We start from the raw sequence: 18,028 nt of genomic DNA, 5'->3' as shown, positions 1-18,028 counted from the left end.
AAAATAGTACTCTAAAAAGAAAGCAGATTGACATTTACAGCAAGAGAAATAGATGTTAGTAATAGAGTAAATTATAATCCAGGGATATAGACAAAGAATATTATATTTGTCCAGTGTGATTGTATACATTTGCAATCTGAGTGCCCTGTATACACAGGCAGACCAATTTCAGTGAGTTTAAGGCCAGCCTGGTCTACATAAAAAGGCCAGGCAGGGATGCATAGTGAGACCCTGGGGGCAAAAGAAACTTAATAATATAGACCATTTAGAAAAACATGCAATTATAGAAAAGGTGTTCAGCCTCAGGTGTAGTTAGGAATACAAGTCAAAATAGCAGCAAAGTCACGTGCTGCCTACTGGAAAAGAGTAATACTTAATAATAATAAATAATAGAAATGTGAGGACACAGAAATTTACCATTAAAGGAAATAAAAATTGCTTTAACCTTTTTGGAAAACAATCAAAATATATAGGAGAATTTTAAATACCCCTAATATTTCTGCCTCCAAGCATAAACTTTTAACATCTTTTTTATAACATCAAGTATTTTCTCTGAAGTAGTGAAGAAGATACACTGGCCCGACTTGGTGGCGCACGCCTTTAATCCCAGCACTTGGGAGGCAGAGGCAGGTGGATTTCTGAGTTCGAGGCCAGCCTGGTCTACAAAGTGAGTTCCAGGGCAGCCAGGGATACACAGAGAAACCCTGTCTCAAAAAAACAAAAAAAAAAAAAAAAAGAAAATGCACTGACTGAATTTGTTCAAAACTAGGTGACATCACTAAGTACATGGAAAAGAACTGAAAAGGGAAACTAGTTTTTCTCACGCCATTGGCTTGGTTCATGTAGTTTATAGGGTGAATAAGGAAACACCCTAAGCTTTCTGTTTTGTCTTTATTGACAGTTACTGAATGAATGTAAGGCATGTGCACAAGACGAGTGTCTCGAGTTTTCTGTATGAACTTACTTAGAATTTTTCTCATTAAGTGCCCACTGTTACTAATGTTCCCCTTAAGATTGAAACTGTTTTCCCTTAGACATGGATCTCCTCTGACTCTGCTAGAGGGAAAAGCTAGTATGAGTATGAAAATTTTTATTTTCCTTTTTTTTTTTTTTTTTAGGTGTAATGTTTCAAGCCAGACTCCTTCTGCCAAAAGAAGCCTGGGGTTTCTTCCTCAACCAACTCCTCTGTCTGTTAAAAAACTGAGGTGTAACCAGGATTACGCGGGCTGGAACAAACCTAGAGTGCCCCTTTCCTCCCATCAACAGCAGCTGCAGGGGTTGGTGAACTTACTTTCTTGTAAAGTGATTCAATTGAGTTATTCTCCATTTGTTGTGGATATCAATATAAGAAAGGATTCATATTACAGTTCTAAAATATTTAGAAATTAGATCACTTAACGAAGATTTATCATAGCTATAAACATTAAGTCCATGATCTAGTCTCCAGTTTTTAGACCTTGAAATGTGTGTTTCTATCTATCTGTCATCTCTGTAATATCGTCTTAAAGGAAACAATGGCTATTCTCCAACTCTGTACATTTTGGCCTACTGTTGACTGACTTTCATCATTTTTATATATCTCTCAACATAAAAATGAGATCATAGTGGTAGTAATCAGTAATAGTGGGTGCTCAGATTAAACCCAGGTACTTTCCTACAGCCGCTAGGATTATAGGTATGCAGCATGACACTTGTCGTATAATGCTAATGTGTTTATTTTAGTATGCATTCTTGGCAAGCTAAGGCTGGGAACTGGATCCAGTCCCTTGGAAGAGCAGCCAGTGTGCTTAAGCACTGAGCCATCTCTCCAAATCCAGACAACATTCTGTTTTGTTTTGTTTTTGTTTTCATTTTTCCATACTGGTTTTCTCTTGTGTAGCCCTGGGTGTCCTGGAATGTGCTCAGTAGACCAGGCTAGCCTCAAACTCACTGAGATCTGCCAACCTCTGCCTCCTGGGTGCTGGGATTAAAGATATGTGCTATCAACCACCACCTGATTAAGCAACATTCTTTTAATTGGTTTACTCATCACATTTTTAGACCTTCTTCTCTCTTTCTCTCTATATTGACCTTTGTTTCCTTTTCCTGTCACCTCCTCTTATGTACTTGAAAGTTCTGGTCTGTGCTACTCTGTTGACAGCCTGAGTTACCAGGCTCTTCCAGTGTTTCTTTCATTCCTGCATAATGTCTATACCTGTCTCTAGAAATATATCTTCCTCTTTTCAGAACTCTTAAGAATTGCAGCATTTTAGCTGAGCGTGGTGGTGTGCGCATACCTTTAATCCCAGCACTCGGGAGGCAGAGGCAGGCGGATTTCTGAGTTCGAGGCCAGCCTGGTCTACAAAGTGAGTTCCAGGACAGCCAGGGCTACACAGAGAAACCCTGTCTAGAAAAAAAAAAAAAAGAATTGCAGCATTTTAGGTCCTATTCCAAGACTCCTAATGGAAAAGAAACTAAAAAATTAGAGGCTAGAGGATAGTTAGGATAATACCTAATTCTACTTCACAAATCTTCCAAAACAGGTATATATGTGTTCATGTGTGCGTGCGCGAGCACACACACACACACACAGGGAGGGGGGGGGAGGGAGGGAGGGAGGAGTGCAAAGAAATAACTGAAAGAAGCCTCTACCTCATCTACTAGGAGACAGATGTTTAATACATATCTAAGTGTACAAGCAAACCCGTTCCCTACAGTTCCCCTGGTTTCCATTGCTTAAACCTGTGGATGCTCAGAGTTGGGACAAAAGGCTTAAGAAATCATAAGAAAACTAATGTGTGTGGGTGATGAAGCACTTGAAAAACTCACTTCTAGAAAGTCCAAGGACCAAGAGAAGGCTTGTGCTAAAGTGAAAGGAGAAAGCAAAGGATGCTTGCTCCTCTTCCTCCCTCCCACTGTCACCACCTCTGTGGTCCTACCTTCAAGACTTTACCTTACAAAATTAACTAAAGAGAGTTTAGAATCTTTTCCACAAACAAAATTGGAATACAAGAAAGAAGGCTAAGCCGGACAGTGGTGGCACACTCCTTTAATCCCAGCACTTGGGAGGCAGAGGCAGGCGGATTTCTGAGTTGAAGGCCAGCCTGGTCTACAGAGTGAGTTCCAGGGCAGCCAGAGCTACACAGAGAAAAAAAACCTGTCTTGAAAAACCAAAATAATAATAATTATTAGACAGAAAAGTGAGAAATATTAATTTAAAGGTGTCAGCTGATGAAGAATCAAAAACATCTGTGAACTTAAGTGAACTAGTGGTTTATTGTCAGTGAACTTAAACTACAATTAAACATTCTCAAATAACTCTTTGGATTGGTGTTGGAGGGTGTTTGTTTTGGATTTTTGAGACAGGGTTTCTCTATGCAGCCCTGGCTGTCCTAGAACGCACTCTGTAGACCAGGCTGGCCTCGAACTCAAAGATCTGCCTTTTTTTCCCTCCCAAGTGCTGCGATCAAAGGCATGAACCACCACTGTCCTTTAAAAATATTACACAAGGTGTAATGAGTCGAGGACTTAAATTATAGTAAAAATCAAAGATCATATCTCATTCATAAACTATAGGTATGTAGGCAGATCAGCAGATAAAAGAAAAAGTCCTAATTGTTGAAATAAAGAAGCACATTAAAAATAGCCACTTAAAAAGATATTTATTTTTTAATGTGTACAAGAATAAATTCTTATAGAATCAGAGGAACCTGTTATAAAATTTTCAAGCCTAGGCTAAAGAAATGGCTCATAATGGTTGAGCCACTTCTTTAGTCTGCTCTTTCAGAGAACCTGAGTTCAGTTCCCAGCTCCCTCATCAGCCCTCTTACAACTACCTGTAACTCCAGCTTCAGAGAATCCAGTGCCCCCCCCCCAAAGGATACCTGCCCTCCTCACGTACACATAACCAAACACAGACACACATATGCGTGATTAAAAATGAAATTCAAGATCTTTAAACTCTCAGGTATCAGAAATTTCTTTATAACTTACATGTAGGCAAAGGCTGTGTAAATTTGGTTCAAAATTGAGATTCAATAAAAGATTGATAAGTTTGTATAATACTAAATTTTTCATAGGCACAAAAAAAGGTCATTGGTATATTGGAAATAAAATCTTACTGCAAATAAATAATAAAGGGAAGATTTTACTATACAAAGAATATATTGAGTGGGGAAGGCGGTAATAACATAAATAGTGGAAACTGCCTCGTTTGAAGTTTGTGTTGTAAGGTTATGTTAGACAGTTGTTACAGCAGTGTCTCCATATCAGCAGGAGCAGCAACTAGTAACTTGTTAGAAATGCATGTTTCCCTGTACCCCATGATTTCCATACTGAATCAGAAACAATCTAATTATATGTAGTTTAGCAAGCCCTACGGGTAGTTCTGATGCAAAATGGAGAAACCTTTATGCACGCTGAACATAACTTCAAATACGTCTTTCCTTTCCAGATTCTCCAACTTGGGAAATACATGCTATATGAATGCTATCTTACAATCTCTGTTTTCACTCCAGTCATTTGCAAATGATTTGCTTAAACAAAGTATCCCATGGAAGAAAATTCCACTCAATGCACTTATCAGGTAATGTTATATGTTTACTGAATAACTTCATTGATTTTTTTAATAATAGGATTTGGAGCAGTTACATTTTTATGTGTTATTGATAGTAATATGCCACTGAATGTTTTTAAAATACGCTAATCTTGTCTCTTATTTATCAGGCGCTTTGCAAACCTGCTTATTAAAAAAGATATTTCTAATTCAGAGACCAAAAAAGAACTACTTAAGAAGGTTAAAAATGCTATTTCAGCTACTGCAGAGAGATTCTCTGGCTATGTCCAAAACGTGAGTATTTAATTTTAAATGGTTTATATATACAAAATTGGAATTAGCTTTTGACTTAGATTTTAAATTGTTACTTATGTAATGTGGTCACCTTGGATGGTAAAACCTAAGGAATTACAGTAACTTTCAATATGTTTCTTCTAATGCATTTTATTCTTTTTGGTCGGTTGTTTGGTTTGGTTGGTTTTTGAAACAGTATCTCATGTAACCCAAGCCAGGTTTAAGCATGATAGATAGATATATATACACTTATAGCCAAGAATAACTGAAATGCTGCTCCTCCTCTCTCCACCTCCCAACTGTTGGGAGAGTTGGTACTGTGGTTTGAACCCTAGGAGACAAACATGTTGAGCAACTGCTCTTCTACTGAGCTAAATTCCAACACTCTTCACTTATGTTTATTCAAAAGATATAAGTATTCCAAATCCTTATCAGAATAAGACTGGCCTTATTCAGGTACCTTTCGACTTCTAGGTGTTTTATGAATCACGGTTGTATAAGTCACAGTTTAATAAGCTTTCCTGACAAGAAATGCTTTGCTCTAATGGCAGATATTATCATTTTCATTTTCTTAGGATGCTCATGAATTTTTAAGTCAGTGCTTAGATCAGCTAAAGGAAGATATGGAAAAACTGAATAAAACTTGGAAGACAGAACCTGTCCTTGGAGAAGAAAATTCACCAGATACATCAGCTACCAAAGTGTTCACGTGCCCTGTTATTACAAACTTGGAGTTTGAAGTTCAGCACTCCATTATCTGTAAAGCGTATGTAATCTCTAAGAAACTCACCCCCCTCTTCCTTTATGGCAAGTGACTAGAATTTCCTTGTCACATACCAAAACTTATTTTCCTTTCTTTCCCATGGGGAAAATACAAACCCATAAATTCTACCAAAACTTTTTTTTTCCAGGCTTTCATTCTTTTGGGTTTGGATTTTGAAACAGCCTTAACTGTGTAACCCAAATTGTTCTAGAACTTGGCCTCCAAGTGCTGTCTGATATGATGTATCACACCTTTCAGGCTGTCCTATAACTCAGATTTCACCACAACTAGTAGGGTTGGTTGTTTTGAGTTTTTTTTTTTTAATATCTTACTTGTTTTTATTTTATGTGCATTGATGTTTTGCTGAATGTCTATCTATCTGAGAATGCCAGATCCCCTGGAACAGGAGTTACAGACAGTTGGGAGCTGTCATTTGGGTGCTGGAAATTGAACCCAGGTCCTCTGAAAGAGCAGCAGCCAGTTTTCTTAATGGCTGAGCCATCTCTTCTGCCCTGGATATTAGGCTTTTTTGCAGCAAGCTCTTTTACACATTGACCCATCTTTCTGTTTCCTTAGTCTGTCTGTAACAATTCTTGATGAGGTAAGAGCCAAAGATAATTGAAATAGTTTTTGAGACACTTTTGTTTGTGTTGTCCTATGAGAGACGGTGTCTCACCAAGAGATCAGGATGGTCTTAAACTCAAGATCTGCCTGCCTGTTTCCAAGTGCTGAGATTAAAGGAATGCACCACCATAACCAGCTGTGATACACTTTTGTTTTAACTCAATCGTTAATGGTTAATTGATTGGTGGATTGCTTTTTATCTATTTTTTTGTTTATAGACAATCTCTCTCTGTGTTGGTCTGACTGGCCTGGCTTTTTCTCCTCCTCTTCTTTTTTTGGGTTATTGGGGGGTGGAGGTTGGGACAGGGTTTTTTGTGTAACCTTGACTGTCCTGGAAGTACATCTGTAGACCAGGCTGGCCACAAACTCACAGAGATACTTCTGCCTCTACCTCTTGAGTGCTGGGATTAAAATGTGCACCACCACACCTGGCTTATTTTTTTTTAAAGGCAGGATATTGCTGTGTTGCTCAGGTTAGCCACAAACTTTTCAGAGCCTAACTCAAATTTAAGAGCCTGACTCAGCCTCTTAAATGCTGGAGTTACAGGTGTGAGCCACCATACTTGGCTGAAAACAGTTTTTTATTCTTTGGTTTTTAAATTGCATGTTTTCATTTTATATATCTGAGTGTTTTGCCTGCATGTATATATAGACAGAGGTCAGAAGAGGGTGTCACCCTTAGAACTAAAGTTATGGATAATTGATTGTAAGCTACTATATGGGTGCTGGTAATGAAACCTGAGAACAAGGCCCACTCTTCAGCCCTTGGAAGAAAATTTTTTGTTTCTTGTTGGTTTTTGTGGTTTTATGTTGTTGTTGTTGTTGTTATTGTTTTTCAAGACAGGGTTTCTTTGTGTACTCTGACTGTCCTGGAACTCAGTTTGAGACCAGGCTGACCTCAAACTCACAGAAATATGCCTGCCTCAGCCTCCTGGGTTCTGAGACTAAAGGAGTATACTAACAAGTTTTTTAAAGGTAATTTTAGCTCAGTGCTCTTCATTTGTCTTTTTGGAGCTTTAATATTATTCAACTTTTAGCCACAGTTAAAGACCAGAGTCCTAAGAATATATTTTCATTCAGTAAGTACTTACTGAGTGCCTCTCTCTCACAGGCAGGGTTCTAAGGTGACCCTTGCCTTTTATGTCCTTTGAGTGTATATAAACTCACAATGACTGTGAGCTGTTACTTTTCTGTATGATAAGACTTAATCTGACTACAGAAATTTTGCTATCAATCTTACCCTTGAATTATTTTTTTTACAGGAGATAATATGTATATGGGCAAATTCCACAAGCCCTTTAAATCTGGATCTAGAGATAGAAGCAGAAGACATCTTAGTAGAAATCAGAGAGATACGCTTCTGTATGAAAGAAAGTTATAAAGATCATGTTATGCTCCCTGTGTATGTTGGCCCATAAGCTCTGTAGGGAAGAAGGCATCAAGTATATTTGTATTTTTTTTTTAAAGAATTATTTATGTATGTGAGTACACTGTTGCTGCCTTCAGACACACCAGAAGAGGGCATCAGATTCCATTACAGATGGTTGTGAGCCACCATGTGGTTGGTGGGATTTGAACTCAGGACCTTGGCAAGAGCAGTCGGTGCTCCTAACCACTGAGCCATCTCTCTAGCCCCTATATTTGTATTTTTATATTGCCAATTCTACACTAAATCTCCTCTCATCCTTACAGGTGCGGAGAAACTGTTCCCAAAAGAGAGCAGTTCAATGACCTCTCCATTGACCTTCCTCGGAGGAAAAAGCCACTCCCTCCTCGGTCAATCCAAGATTCTCTCGATCTTTTCTTTAGGGTAATAGCTTTGATATATTCATAGAACTCAGTTTTATATTTTATAGATAATTGTGTTTGAAGTTAAGTTTATTGCCAAGGCAGAGTTTTAACTAAACTACTTGCAGGAAAAACTAATGAAAAAAAGTGTTTATAAATTCTATTTATATGTAAATTTTTGATAGACTTGATTAAAACTCTTAAAGAAGAAGCTCTTGAATATCTTGCATGTCTTGGTGAGTCGTTATTGTTTAGACAACCTTAGAAGCTGCTTCTTATTTATAATAAGTATGAATACAAAGCATCTAAATGGCTTTTGCTAAAACTTAGCAACATGAATTAAACTTGGAGATACTGTATGAGTTGTTGAGAGCTTAGGAATGAAAAGATACTTTTTTCTTAGTTTGTGTGACCTAGTAAGAACAAGAAGGAAGAATCAGGTTTATTCAGAGCTGTAGATAAGTGTGTGTATGGGTGTGTGGGTGGGAGGGGGAGGGGAGAGAGGAAGACTGTGAGAGTGTTAGTTTCTGGGGGTGTAGTCAGGCTTATTGTGTGACAGCTTAGAACTGGTGGGAATTTATCTATATTGATGGTCTTTGTTTTGTTATAGCAAATTGGCAGAGTTTTCATCCTATAGTTTGGTAAACATTCTGTTCTTTAAGTTTGACTTAAAGACTTAATGACTTGATGACTTGATGACTGTTCGGCTTCATCAGAAGATAACTACTCTGTCTCTTTGTTGTTTTACACATTCTCTCTACTATTCCTGCTATTATCATACACTGAAGATTTTCCGTGTATCTGTATCCCCCTTCTATAAGGATTTCTGGTTTCAGTTTTCTCTAGGTAATGCTATCCACCCCAAACTTTGATCCGTTTAGAGCAGTTGTTCTTAGTGGGCTGTCACCAGAAGATTGAGGTCCATTGTAAGAAAGGGGTAGAGTTACACCTAACAGACCAAGAACTCCGCCTAGCCTTAAGGTGATCTTATCTCTGCTATAGCCAGCTGTTAAAGTCTGGATATACTCTTGGCAGCTTCTTGTGTAGCCATTGGGAAAAATTGAGGTCCGCTTCATTAGAGTCTAGTTACTATCATAAATTTAGATGTTTCCTTGGTAAAGAAGGAATTAGGAATTCTGAAAAGAGAAGGCATGGCATCATAAATAACTATTTGAAAGTTTAGGTATTGATTTAGGAATTCTGTTGTCAAGACACAGCATTTAAACTGGTTAAGGGTTGTCATTTCACTGAACTAGTGAGACTAAAGATTATTTGCATTTAGTGGGTTAATGCCAATTCAACTTCATCCTTATTTTTCTCTCATCTTTTTATAGGCAGAAGAACTTGAATACTCATGTGAAAAGTGTGGTGGAAAATGTGCTCTTGTCAGGCACAAATTTAACAGGCTGCCCAGGTAAATTTGACTGCCATTTAAAAGGTGTATGTTCCTAAACCAGTGGAGATACAGTTTAGGAATACAATGTTTGCCTAATCTGTACAAGGGCTTACATTTGATCCCTAAGCCCAATAAGTAAGCAAACGAACGTATTTGAATGACATGAATAATGGCTTAACATTATGCATTAAATATCAGGAAAGTACACCTAGAAAAAGAGGAGGGCTGTAGAGACAGCTCAATAGTTAGATGCATCAGCTACTCTTGCAGAGGACCTGGGTTCATTTCCTAGTACCCATTTGTAGCTCTCAGCCATCCATAGCTTCAGTTTCAAGGGATCGAAAACCCAGGCACATAAAAGATTAAAATTTAAAAGAAAATTGGAATACTGTGAAAAATGTGATCTTTGAATCCCAGGAAGATGACAAAAAGAGAATGCAGTTATTAACACTGGCTCTAGAATTTTCTTTCAGTAATATTACAAGTTATATAGTTTAAGTATCCCTTCTGAAATCATTGAGCCATGAGTGTATTTTGATATATTTGCATATATGTAAAAAAATCTCAGGGTGGGGATGTGTACGGGTCTAAGTACATTTCATATATACATTATATATAGTCTAAAGATAATTTCATATGCTATTTTTAATATCCCTGTGTTTTTACTTACATCTTGTCACACACATAAAATAAGTATGGAATTTTTCATGGTAGCATTATGTAAGTTCTCCAATAAAAATTTCAGATTTGGAGCATATGTGATTTTGAAATTTTAGGTTAGAGATGTCATTTGTTTTATTTGCTATAGTCTTCCTTCCTCTCTTAAAAATCAGGTAAAATCTGCTGCAGACACATTACATACATAGGAAGAGCAACTTACTTCATTTTTCCTATCTCTTTATCAAAGGATTTTATAAGTTAGTAGGTTTTCTATAATCATAAGATTAATTTTCTGCCTTGAATGAAATTAATTTATATTATGTTTATACTATATTATCATAGGATCAAGCTAGTTGTAGAAATTATGATGTGGTTATAAAATAGCTTTTAAAGCTTTCCAAGATTAGATCTCTGCTACAAACAAAGATGGCTATTAACATTAAATATTTATGTCGTGCTCTGTCCGCACCAGAAAGCTCTACTTTCTTTTATTATCTTCAATTTTCTGTAAATGTAGTTTCTGGAACTCTAGGCCTCAGGGGAAAGTTCTTTTACATTCTATAATGCATTTCTTTCTCAAAAATAAGTTCTCAGAGAAATTACTGTAGCAGTATTATCTCTTTCTGTTTTTTTTTTTTTCCTTTTTCCCTAATTTAAGAGACTATGAATGCTATGCAGCAGTAGGGAGGGAGGAAGAAATTTGAAGACAAAGCATTGGTTACTGCTGTCACTCACTGTATGCAGGTGGAATCCTGAGGTGGTTGGTTCTGGAGAGTATGGCTCAGCAGTTAGTGTGCTGCTGTTCTTCCAGACAGTCTGGGTTCATTGTTGTTATTTTTTATATAGGGTCTCTCTGTGCTCCTCTTCCTGTCCTGGAACTCACTCTGTAGACCAGGCTGGGCTCTAACAGAGATCTGCCTGCCTCTAAGTGCTGGGATAGCCACCACACCCAACCCACATGGTGGCTTAAAACTGCCCGTAGCTCCATTCTCAGGGAATCTGATTACCTTTTCTGACTTCTCCAGCACCAGGAACAGAGGTGACATTACATGCAGGAAAAACATCCATGCACATAAAATAAAAAGGTTTCAAATTAGCCAAGCAGTGGTGGTGCACGCCTTTAATCCCAGCTCTCAGGAGGCAGGGGCAGGCAGCTCTCTCTGATCTTGAGGCCAACCTGGTCTGCAGATCAAGTTCCAGGACAGCCAGGGCTACACAGTGAAACCCTATCTTGTGTGAAGGAACAAAAAAAAAACTAAGAAAAAGAGATTTCTTTTTCCCTAATAGTATACTTGTATTCTGTTAATTTGTTCTGAACTTGTTATATGAAATAGATGCCTCTGTATCTTAAATACTAATTATCAGCCTTCCAAACCACTGTCTACTTTTATTTTATGTTTTTTTTTTTGGAGTGGGGGGATCGGGGTGCTCTGTGTCTAAGCCTTGGTTTAGTTTTTAAAGACAGTCTTACTCTGTTGGCCAGACTGTATTGCCCGGGCTGGCCTTCATTTTGCAGCACTCCTCCTGTCTTTGTCCCCCAGTGGTGTAATTACAGGTGTGCACAACTAGGTCTAGTTATCTGTTCTATCTTTCTGCTGCTGGACTTGAAACCAGGGCCTCTCACTGGCTAAGCACTCTACCTTGTGCTGTCTCTTAGCCCTCTGCTTTCATTGTTGAAAGGTCTGATGACTCATCTTAGTAGTCATTTGTCAGCAGTTAGTGTGCTGCTGTTGTTCCAGACAGCCTGGGTTCAATTCCCAGCACCCACATGGATGGATTGTTGTTACTTTATATATAAATATATTCTGGTCTTGATGGTCATCTGTTCTTTTCATGTTGCTTTTACTTTGACTCTTTGAAGTTTTAGTTAAATATTTTAGAGTTTGTCATCAGTTTTAGTCTCTTTAACAACTGGGATTGGTATATCCTTTTACGTTGTAAATTAGGAGGCCATGAATTCTAGCTTTTCACAGGAGGGGTATACACTGGAGGCAAGCATTCTACATGAGCCACACCACCATCTTTTTAAGCTTTTGTCTTGAGGTAGGATCTCAATACTCATTAAGATTGGTCTTGAACTTTCTACTTCAGCTTTCTGAGTTGTAAAATTAGAGCCCTATCCCACATAAAGAAAAATATAATCAGTAAATTCAATTTGCAAATTGTTTAGTTTGTGGCATCTATGATAGAAGCCTGTACAGAAAGAATAGATAGTTTTCTAAGGGGAGACAGTTTTTTACCCAAATTGGAGTTTAAATATAAGATTTTTTAGTTTCAAATTTTGAAGTTTGCCAGCCAGTGATGGCACACACCTTCAATCATAGCAATCAGAGGCAAAGGCAGGCAGAGCTCTGTGTTCAAGGCTGGCCTAGGCTACAGGATAAGTTCTAAGATAGTCATGGTCTTAGCCGGGCATGGTGGCACACGCCTTTAATCCCAGCACTTGGGAGGCAGAGGCAGGTGGATTTCTGAGTTCCAGGCCAGCCTGGGCTACAGAGTGAGTTCCAGGACAGCCACGACTACACAGAGAAACCCTGTCTCGAAAAACCAAACCAAAACAAACAAAAAAAAAAAGATAGTCATGGTCTTGTAGAGAAACTCTGGGACTTGAAAAACAAAACAAAACAAAAAAATTCTTACAGGCTTTGAAATATATTTAATCCATCAAGCAGAAGTTAGATGACATTACCCTGTGGTGGTAATAACAACAACAAAAAAATGTTTCTAAAGAGCTAAAAGCCTTTTTAGACTCAGACTAGATGACCATGCAAATGCTTTCTTTATATGATGCTTTTGTTAGTGGGAAATTTTTCTATTTTTCCTCTTAGTTTTCTCTAAAGAAAGTGCTTCTAAAATAAGAGAAGTAGGACCAGCAAAATGGTTCAAAGGAGAAAGGTGCTTGCTGCCAGGTTAGGTGACTTGAGTTCAATTCCCCAGGACCCATTTGGAAGAAGGAGAGAACTGACACAGACATCCTGTTTTCTACATGGACACCATGGCGTGTGTGTGTGTGTGTGTGTGTGTGTGTGTGTGTGTGTGTGTGTGTGTAAGCAAAATAAGTATAGTAAAATAAGAGAATAATCTTGAGGGCTAGAAAATTAGCTCAGTCAAGAGAATGCTTACCTAGCACGGAGGAAACCTTAAATTTAATCCCAGGCACTGCATAAAACCTTACAGTGATGGGAGGACTGAAAGTTCAAAATCATCCTAGCTACATAACAAGATTGAAGCCAGCCTGGGCCACATGAGACCCTATCTTCAGAATATATAAAAATAACTAATCTTGAAATACCAGGGAGTTGGCATGTGGGAATCTAGGGCAGGAGAAATACTATGAGTCAAGGCTATATAATAAATTCAAGGCCTGGCTGGAATACAAAGTGAAGTCTGTCAGTAACAAAGCCTGGGTGTGATGCCATGTACCTCTAATCTCAACATCCGGGAAGCAGAAATAGAGGGGTCATCACAGTTCAAAACCAGCCTGGTTTGCAATGAAATCCTAGGCAAGTCAGAGATTTATGTTAAGATCTTATTAAAAAAATTTTTTCTTGAAATAATGTTGGTCACCATTTTGCATAAAGGTTACTATTTAATATTTAGTCTAAAAGACATTTTACCATATGATCATATATAACCTATTTTAAATGTATAACAGTCAAGTAAATAATTTGAGATTAACCAAAGATTAATAGACATATTTAAATTTTTAATTCTTTAGCTTACTGTGTGTTTATTGATGGAGAATTTTCCTAGGAGCCTCATACATAGTTGATCTAAACTTCATGAATCACTGGATCCAAGATTCTTATTTATATCCTAACACCTTTCTGCATGGCCCATATTTAGTAAATGTTCCTTTAAATATGTTTAGTTTGGCCAAGTTGTGTGTGTGTGTGTGTGTGTGTGTGTGTGTGTGTGTGTGTGTGTACAGAAGGCTGGGCTGTTTGAGACAGGTCTGGTTATGTAGTGCTGGCTGATTTGGAATGCTGTGTGTATACCAGGTTGGCCTTCAGTTTATAGAGGCCCACCCGCCTCTGCCTCCCAAGAGCTAGGCATAAAGGCTTGGCCAGCATCACCCAACATGAACAAATGCATTCTGTAAGTGAAAACTTGTCTGACATTAGATATCTGTGTTCCGCATGAATTAGTAGAGTCACTCTCTTGTGTTTTTTAGGGTCCTCATCCTTCATTTGAAGCGATACAGCTTCAATGTGGCTCTCTCGCTTAACAACAAGCTAGGACAGCAAGTCGTCATTCCCAGATACCTAACCCTGGCCTCCCACTGCACTGAGAGTACAAAGCCGCCGTTCACTCTTGGGTGGAGCGCACACATGGCAATGTAAGACACCGTGCTTTTACTTTTACCTTCACTTGTGAAATACAGTATTTCAGAGATTGACCAAACTAGGTAGCAACTCTTAGGAAAAAAATCAAACCCAAAAGATTTTCATTCTGTATTATTTTGGAGCTTTAATATTAAAGTGCTATCTGACAGAAGTAATTGGAAAAAATGCTTACAAAGTCTTCCAAATTCCTCTTGTAATATGATACTTTTTTGAGGGAGTGTTGCTACTGTTTTAGAATACAAAAAAAAAAAAAAAGCCATTTGGTGTTCTTGAGAATATAAGTAAAATGTACTTTATTTCTGTGTTCTTCTCTGCAGGTTCTAGATCTGAGTAAGGTTTGGGAATCCATGTTCTTAATAAATGCCTCATCTCTTTGGAACATGCTAATTTGAGAAATCAAATGTTATACTATAGCCCACCTAAAAAAATTTGATTGTAAATTATTCCAAATATGAGTAACTTCACAGAGACTCCTAGAAGTGTTTCAGAGACAAAAAGTCCCCTCTGCTTCCTCTTTGTGTGTGTCACCATTCGTGGTGAGGCCTTAGGACTTTTGACGGTGGTGCTCTCCTGCAGGCTTGCTCTACTTGGAGCCCCACTCTATAGATATTCTTCATACTTGAACAGTAATTTAGTAGAATCATAAAGTCCTAGAGCTGTAAGAGTGAAAATAATTTCTGAGAATTTTGTTCAAATCCTTAATTTCACTGAGGTTAGTAATTAAAAAAGCCAAGCCTTGCTGGGTATTGTAGTATGTGCCTGTAATTTCAGCCTAAAGCAGAGAAGAGGCTTCAGTATGGGTTTAGGCTATGTAGAAGTTTGAGGCCACCATGAGCTGCATAATACTCTGTTTCCAAAAAGAACAAGGAAGGACAGTTTCTTGCCTAGAGTTAGACATTACAGAAAAGAAATGGAACAATTCCCCAAATTAATTGATGCAATTTCATAAGATATATTTCTCTTGGATTTATAAATAAATTACATCATGTAAGTTTACACACAAAATCCTCAAGAGTCTACTAGTAAAGCATAAGCCTAGAGTCTTCAGTGTGTGTAATTGTTTTTCTTTCTGCTATTGGAAGTGTTTTTACTTGGTGCAGACTGCCCTCTGCTGGTAGAGCTGTTAGTCCCTCTGACTGTATTACATATTTTGTTATCAATGATCTGAAATGAAGCTGACTATATTTTAATGCATTTTTAGTGGCTTTAAAACCTTGGAAAGTTCAGCTTATCTGTGGGAAAATCTGCTGTGACTGTTAAGGGCAGTAGTACCTTCAATGCTTGTCATCTAGGAAATCTCAATAAACTGAGAGCTATTATTATTTTATTGCTCAAAAATAAATAAGATGAGATGGTTTTCCCCTAAGTTCTTCTCATGTGTTACACGTGACTGGATTTACAAAACTGTTTATTTCAATAATTAGAGCAAGGAGAGCCAGAGATGGTATGGTTAGTATTATTTTGAAATATTGTTTACTTTTCAGGAGGGAATAAGAAGACACTTTTAGTGTAGAGTAATTAGCTTTACCAGTTAAATATCTACCTTTAATGATGCAATTGTATACATTATATATTCTCCAATTTTCTGATAGTTCTAGACCATTGAGAGCCTGTCAAATGGTGAATTCCTGCATCACCAGCCCTTCTGCACCTTCAAAGTGAGTTCTTTTTCTTATGGACACAAACTCTGTCTTTGTAAGGACTTGGCTTGCCTGAGTCTTGCAGGCGGCCCAACCCTTCTCCTCCGTTTCTTTTGCATGCCTGCTACTCCGCATTCCTCATGTCTGGGGACATTGGGTCTACCTTAGATTGGACCTGGGCACGCAGTTTAGCAGTCAAAAAAAACATTCCAGAGTTTTGTTTTACATTTCTTAAACTTGCTTTGTAAGCAAATGATGTTTTCATCCTAAAGCTCTGAAGAACTGCCTCTAAGATTTAAAAGAATAAAATAACTTCTGTGCAAAGCCCCCTTCCTCACAGTGGACACAGGCAGAACCCACCTGGTGCCTGCCGTCTCTGACACTTACAGGAAGAATTCTGAACAGAAACAGGAAATAAGCACTAGAGTGCAACTACCAAAATGTACTTCCTTTAAGAATTCACTGGAAATTCTTGATTAAACCTTTTCTTTTTTCCCTAAAAATTTCACATCTCAAAGTTTTTTTGTTTTTTAGGAAAAACACAGTTTTGTTCTTAAATGTCTGTTTGAGACTTGTGTGACCATAAAATAACACCTAAGACATTTTTCTTACTGTAATCATTTTTCAATACAATAAAACCAGATGATGAGCATGAGTAGAAATCGGAACTGGTACCACTATGAATACTCTTGCCTGCTCTCCAGATACAATGAACAATACCATTTCCTGCTTAGGAAGAAAGCAAGTGGAGGCTAGTGAACACTGTCTGTTCTCCCAAAGGTCCAGGGTTCAATTCCCAGCACCCACAAGGCAGCTCAAACCTGCCTGGAACTGCAGTTCCAGGGGCTTCAACACCCTCACACATATACAGGCAAAATACCAAGGCACAAAAAATAAAAATAAACTTTAAAAGAAAAAAAATTATTTTAAAGTAAGCAAATGATGCATTTACAGGACAAACATTTTTCACTGTCACAGGCAAGTTGCCCTCTGTAAACATTGTCATCACTAATGGACTGTATTTTATATATCAGATCACGGTGGTTGCAAGAAACAGGTGGTTTTGTTGGACATAGTGTACCTTGTCACAGCCATCTGTTCTACTGGGATGAGAATTTCAAAGTTGGTTAATAAAGGGTGAATAGGATCTATAAGACCCATCATGCAAATCAGACTTAAACAAGGCTGAGTTCTAACACTGTACATCAGTTCTTTTGTAATGTTCTTTGTCAGATTCAACCATCATAAAAACATCTTAAGTATCACCCTCCCTTTAACAAAGTATTTGATAAAAAGCACATCGAGGTTTGCTTGATGAGCATGAATCAAAAATTAAAAAATTAAGAAAGCTAATTAAAGCTGACTATGGTAGTGTACATCTATAATCCCAGCACCTGGGAGGTAAAGGCAGAAAGCTCAGGAATTCAAGACCATCCTCAAACAAATAACAAGTTTGAAGATAGCCTGGGCTATCTAAGACTCTGTACCAAAACCATTGGTGGGGGCCTAATTTGGCAAATTCTAAGTTATACTGAAAACCTGCCTCTGTGTAGCCTCTCAGGAGGCTTGTCTTGATGCCGCTGCTCACCTCTTTTCCTTATCTATGTTTCTGTGCTATGCTCTTGATTTTCATTGCACTCTCCTTTTTTCTTAGTGTCATGTCTATTTATTTACAGTTTCACATTTAAATTAATTGTAGTTTTCAGATTTTCATTTTTTTACTATAGAATATTTGTTTAGCTTCCACCAAAGAAAATTTTTGTTCTTTGATCTTTGCCATTTCCTCCTTTGATGCAGTAGCATCTTACCGTAAGCTATCACTGAAAAATAATCTCATATAAATGAATTTTAATGAGACTGGAGCTTGCCCTTTTAACCATTTATCTCTTAAAATTTTAACCATATTTGAAGAAATTTTTCTAAAATATGTAAATGCTGTTCTCATTCTCTCTTTCCCTCTCCCTCTCCCCCCCACCGCCCCCC

General features: G+C 37.8%; 1 protein-coding gene across 5 annotated transcripts in view; it reads left to right on the top strand.

The window, feature by feature from the left end:
- Positions 1 to 18,028, top strand: part of Usp37 (ubiquitin specific peptidase 37) — a 94,142-nt gene that overhangs the window by 53,126 nt on the left and 22,988 nt on the right. For 4 of the 5 annotated variants that reach the window (XM_021170821.2, XM_029478595.2, XM_029478588.2 and 1 more), the window contains 8 exons: positions 1,119 to 1,277; positions 4,433 to 4,564; positions 4,705 to 4,828; positions 5,404 to 5,594; positions 7,908 to 8,025; positions 9,338 to 9,417; positions 14,234 to 14,398; positions 15,998 to 16,063. In XM_021170821.2, the coding sequence (XP_021026480.1) occupies positions 1,119 to 1,277; positions 4,433 to 4,564; positions 4,705 to 4,828; positions 5,404 to 5,594; positions 7,908 to 8,025; positions 9,338 to 9,417; positions 14,234 to 14,398; positions 15,998 to 16,063 (1,035 nt within the window). The remainder of the gene's footprint in view (positions 1 to 1,118; positions 1,278 to 4,432; positions 4,565 to 4,704; positions 4,829 to 5,403; positions 5,595 to 7,907; positions 8,026 to 9,337; positions 9,418 to 14,233; positions 14,399 to 15,997; positions 16,064 to 18,028) is intronic. The other variant, XM_029478596.2, reaches the window with a different exon arrangement.

This window comes from Mus caroli, unplaced genomic scaffold (assembly GCF_978045245.1).
Source record: "Mus caroli unplaced genomic scaffold, Mus_caroli_1 scaffold_1, whole genome shotgun sequence".
In the NCBI taxonomy this organism is placed as follows: domain Eukaryota; kingdom Metazoa; phylum Chordata; class Mammalia; order Rodentia; family Muridae; genus Mus; species Mus caroli.
The sequence above is the reverse complement of the archived record's forward strand: the minus strand, read 5'-3'. Positions and strand labels throughout refer to the sequence as shown.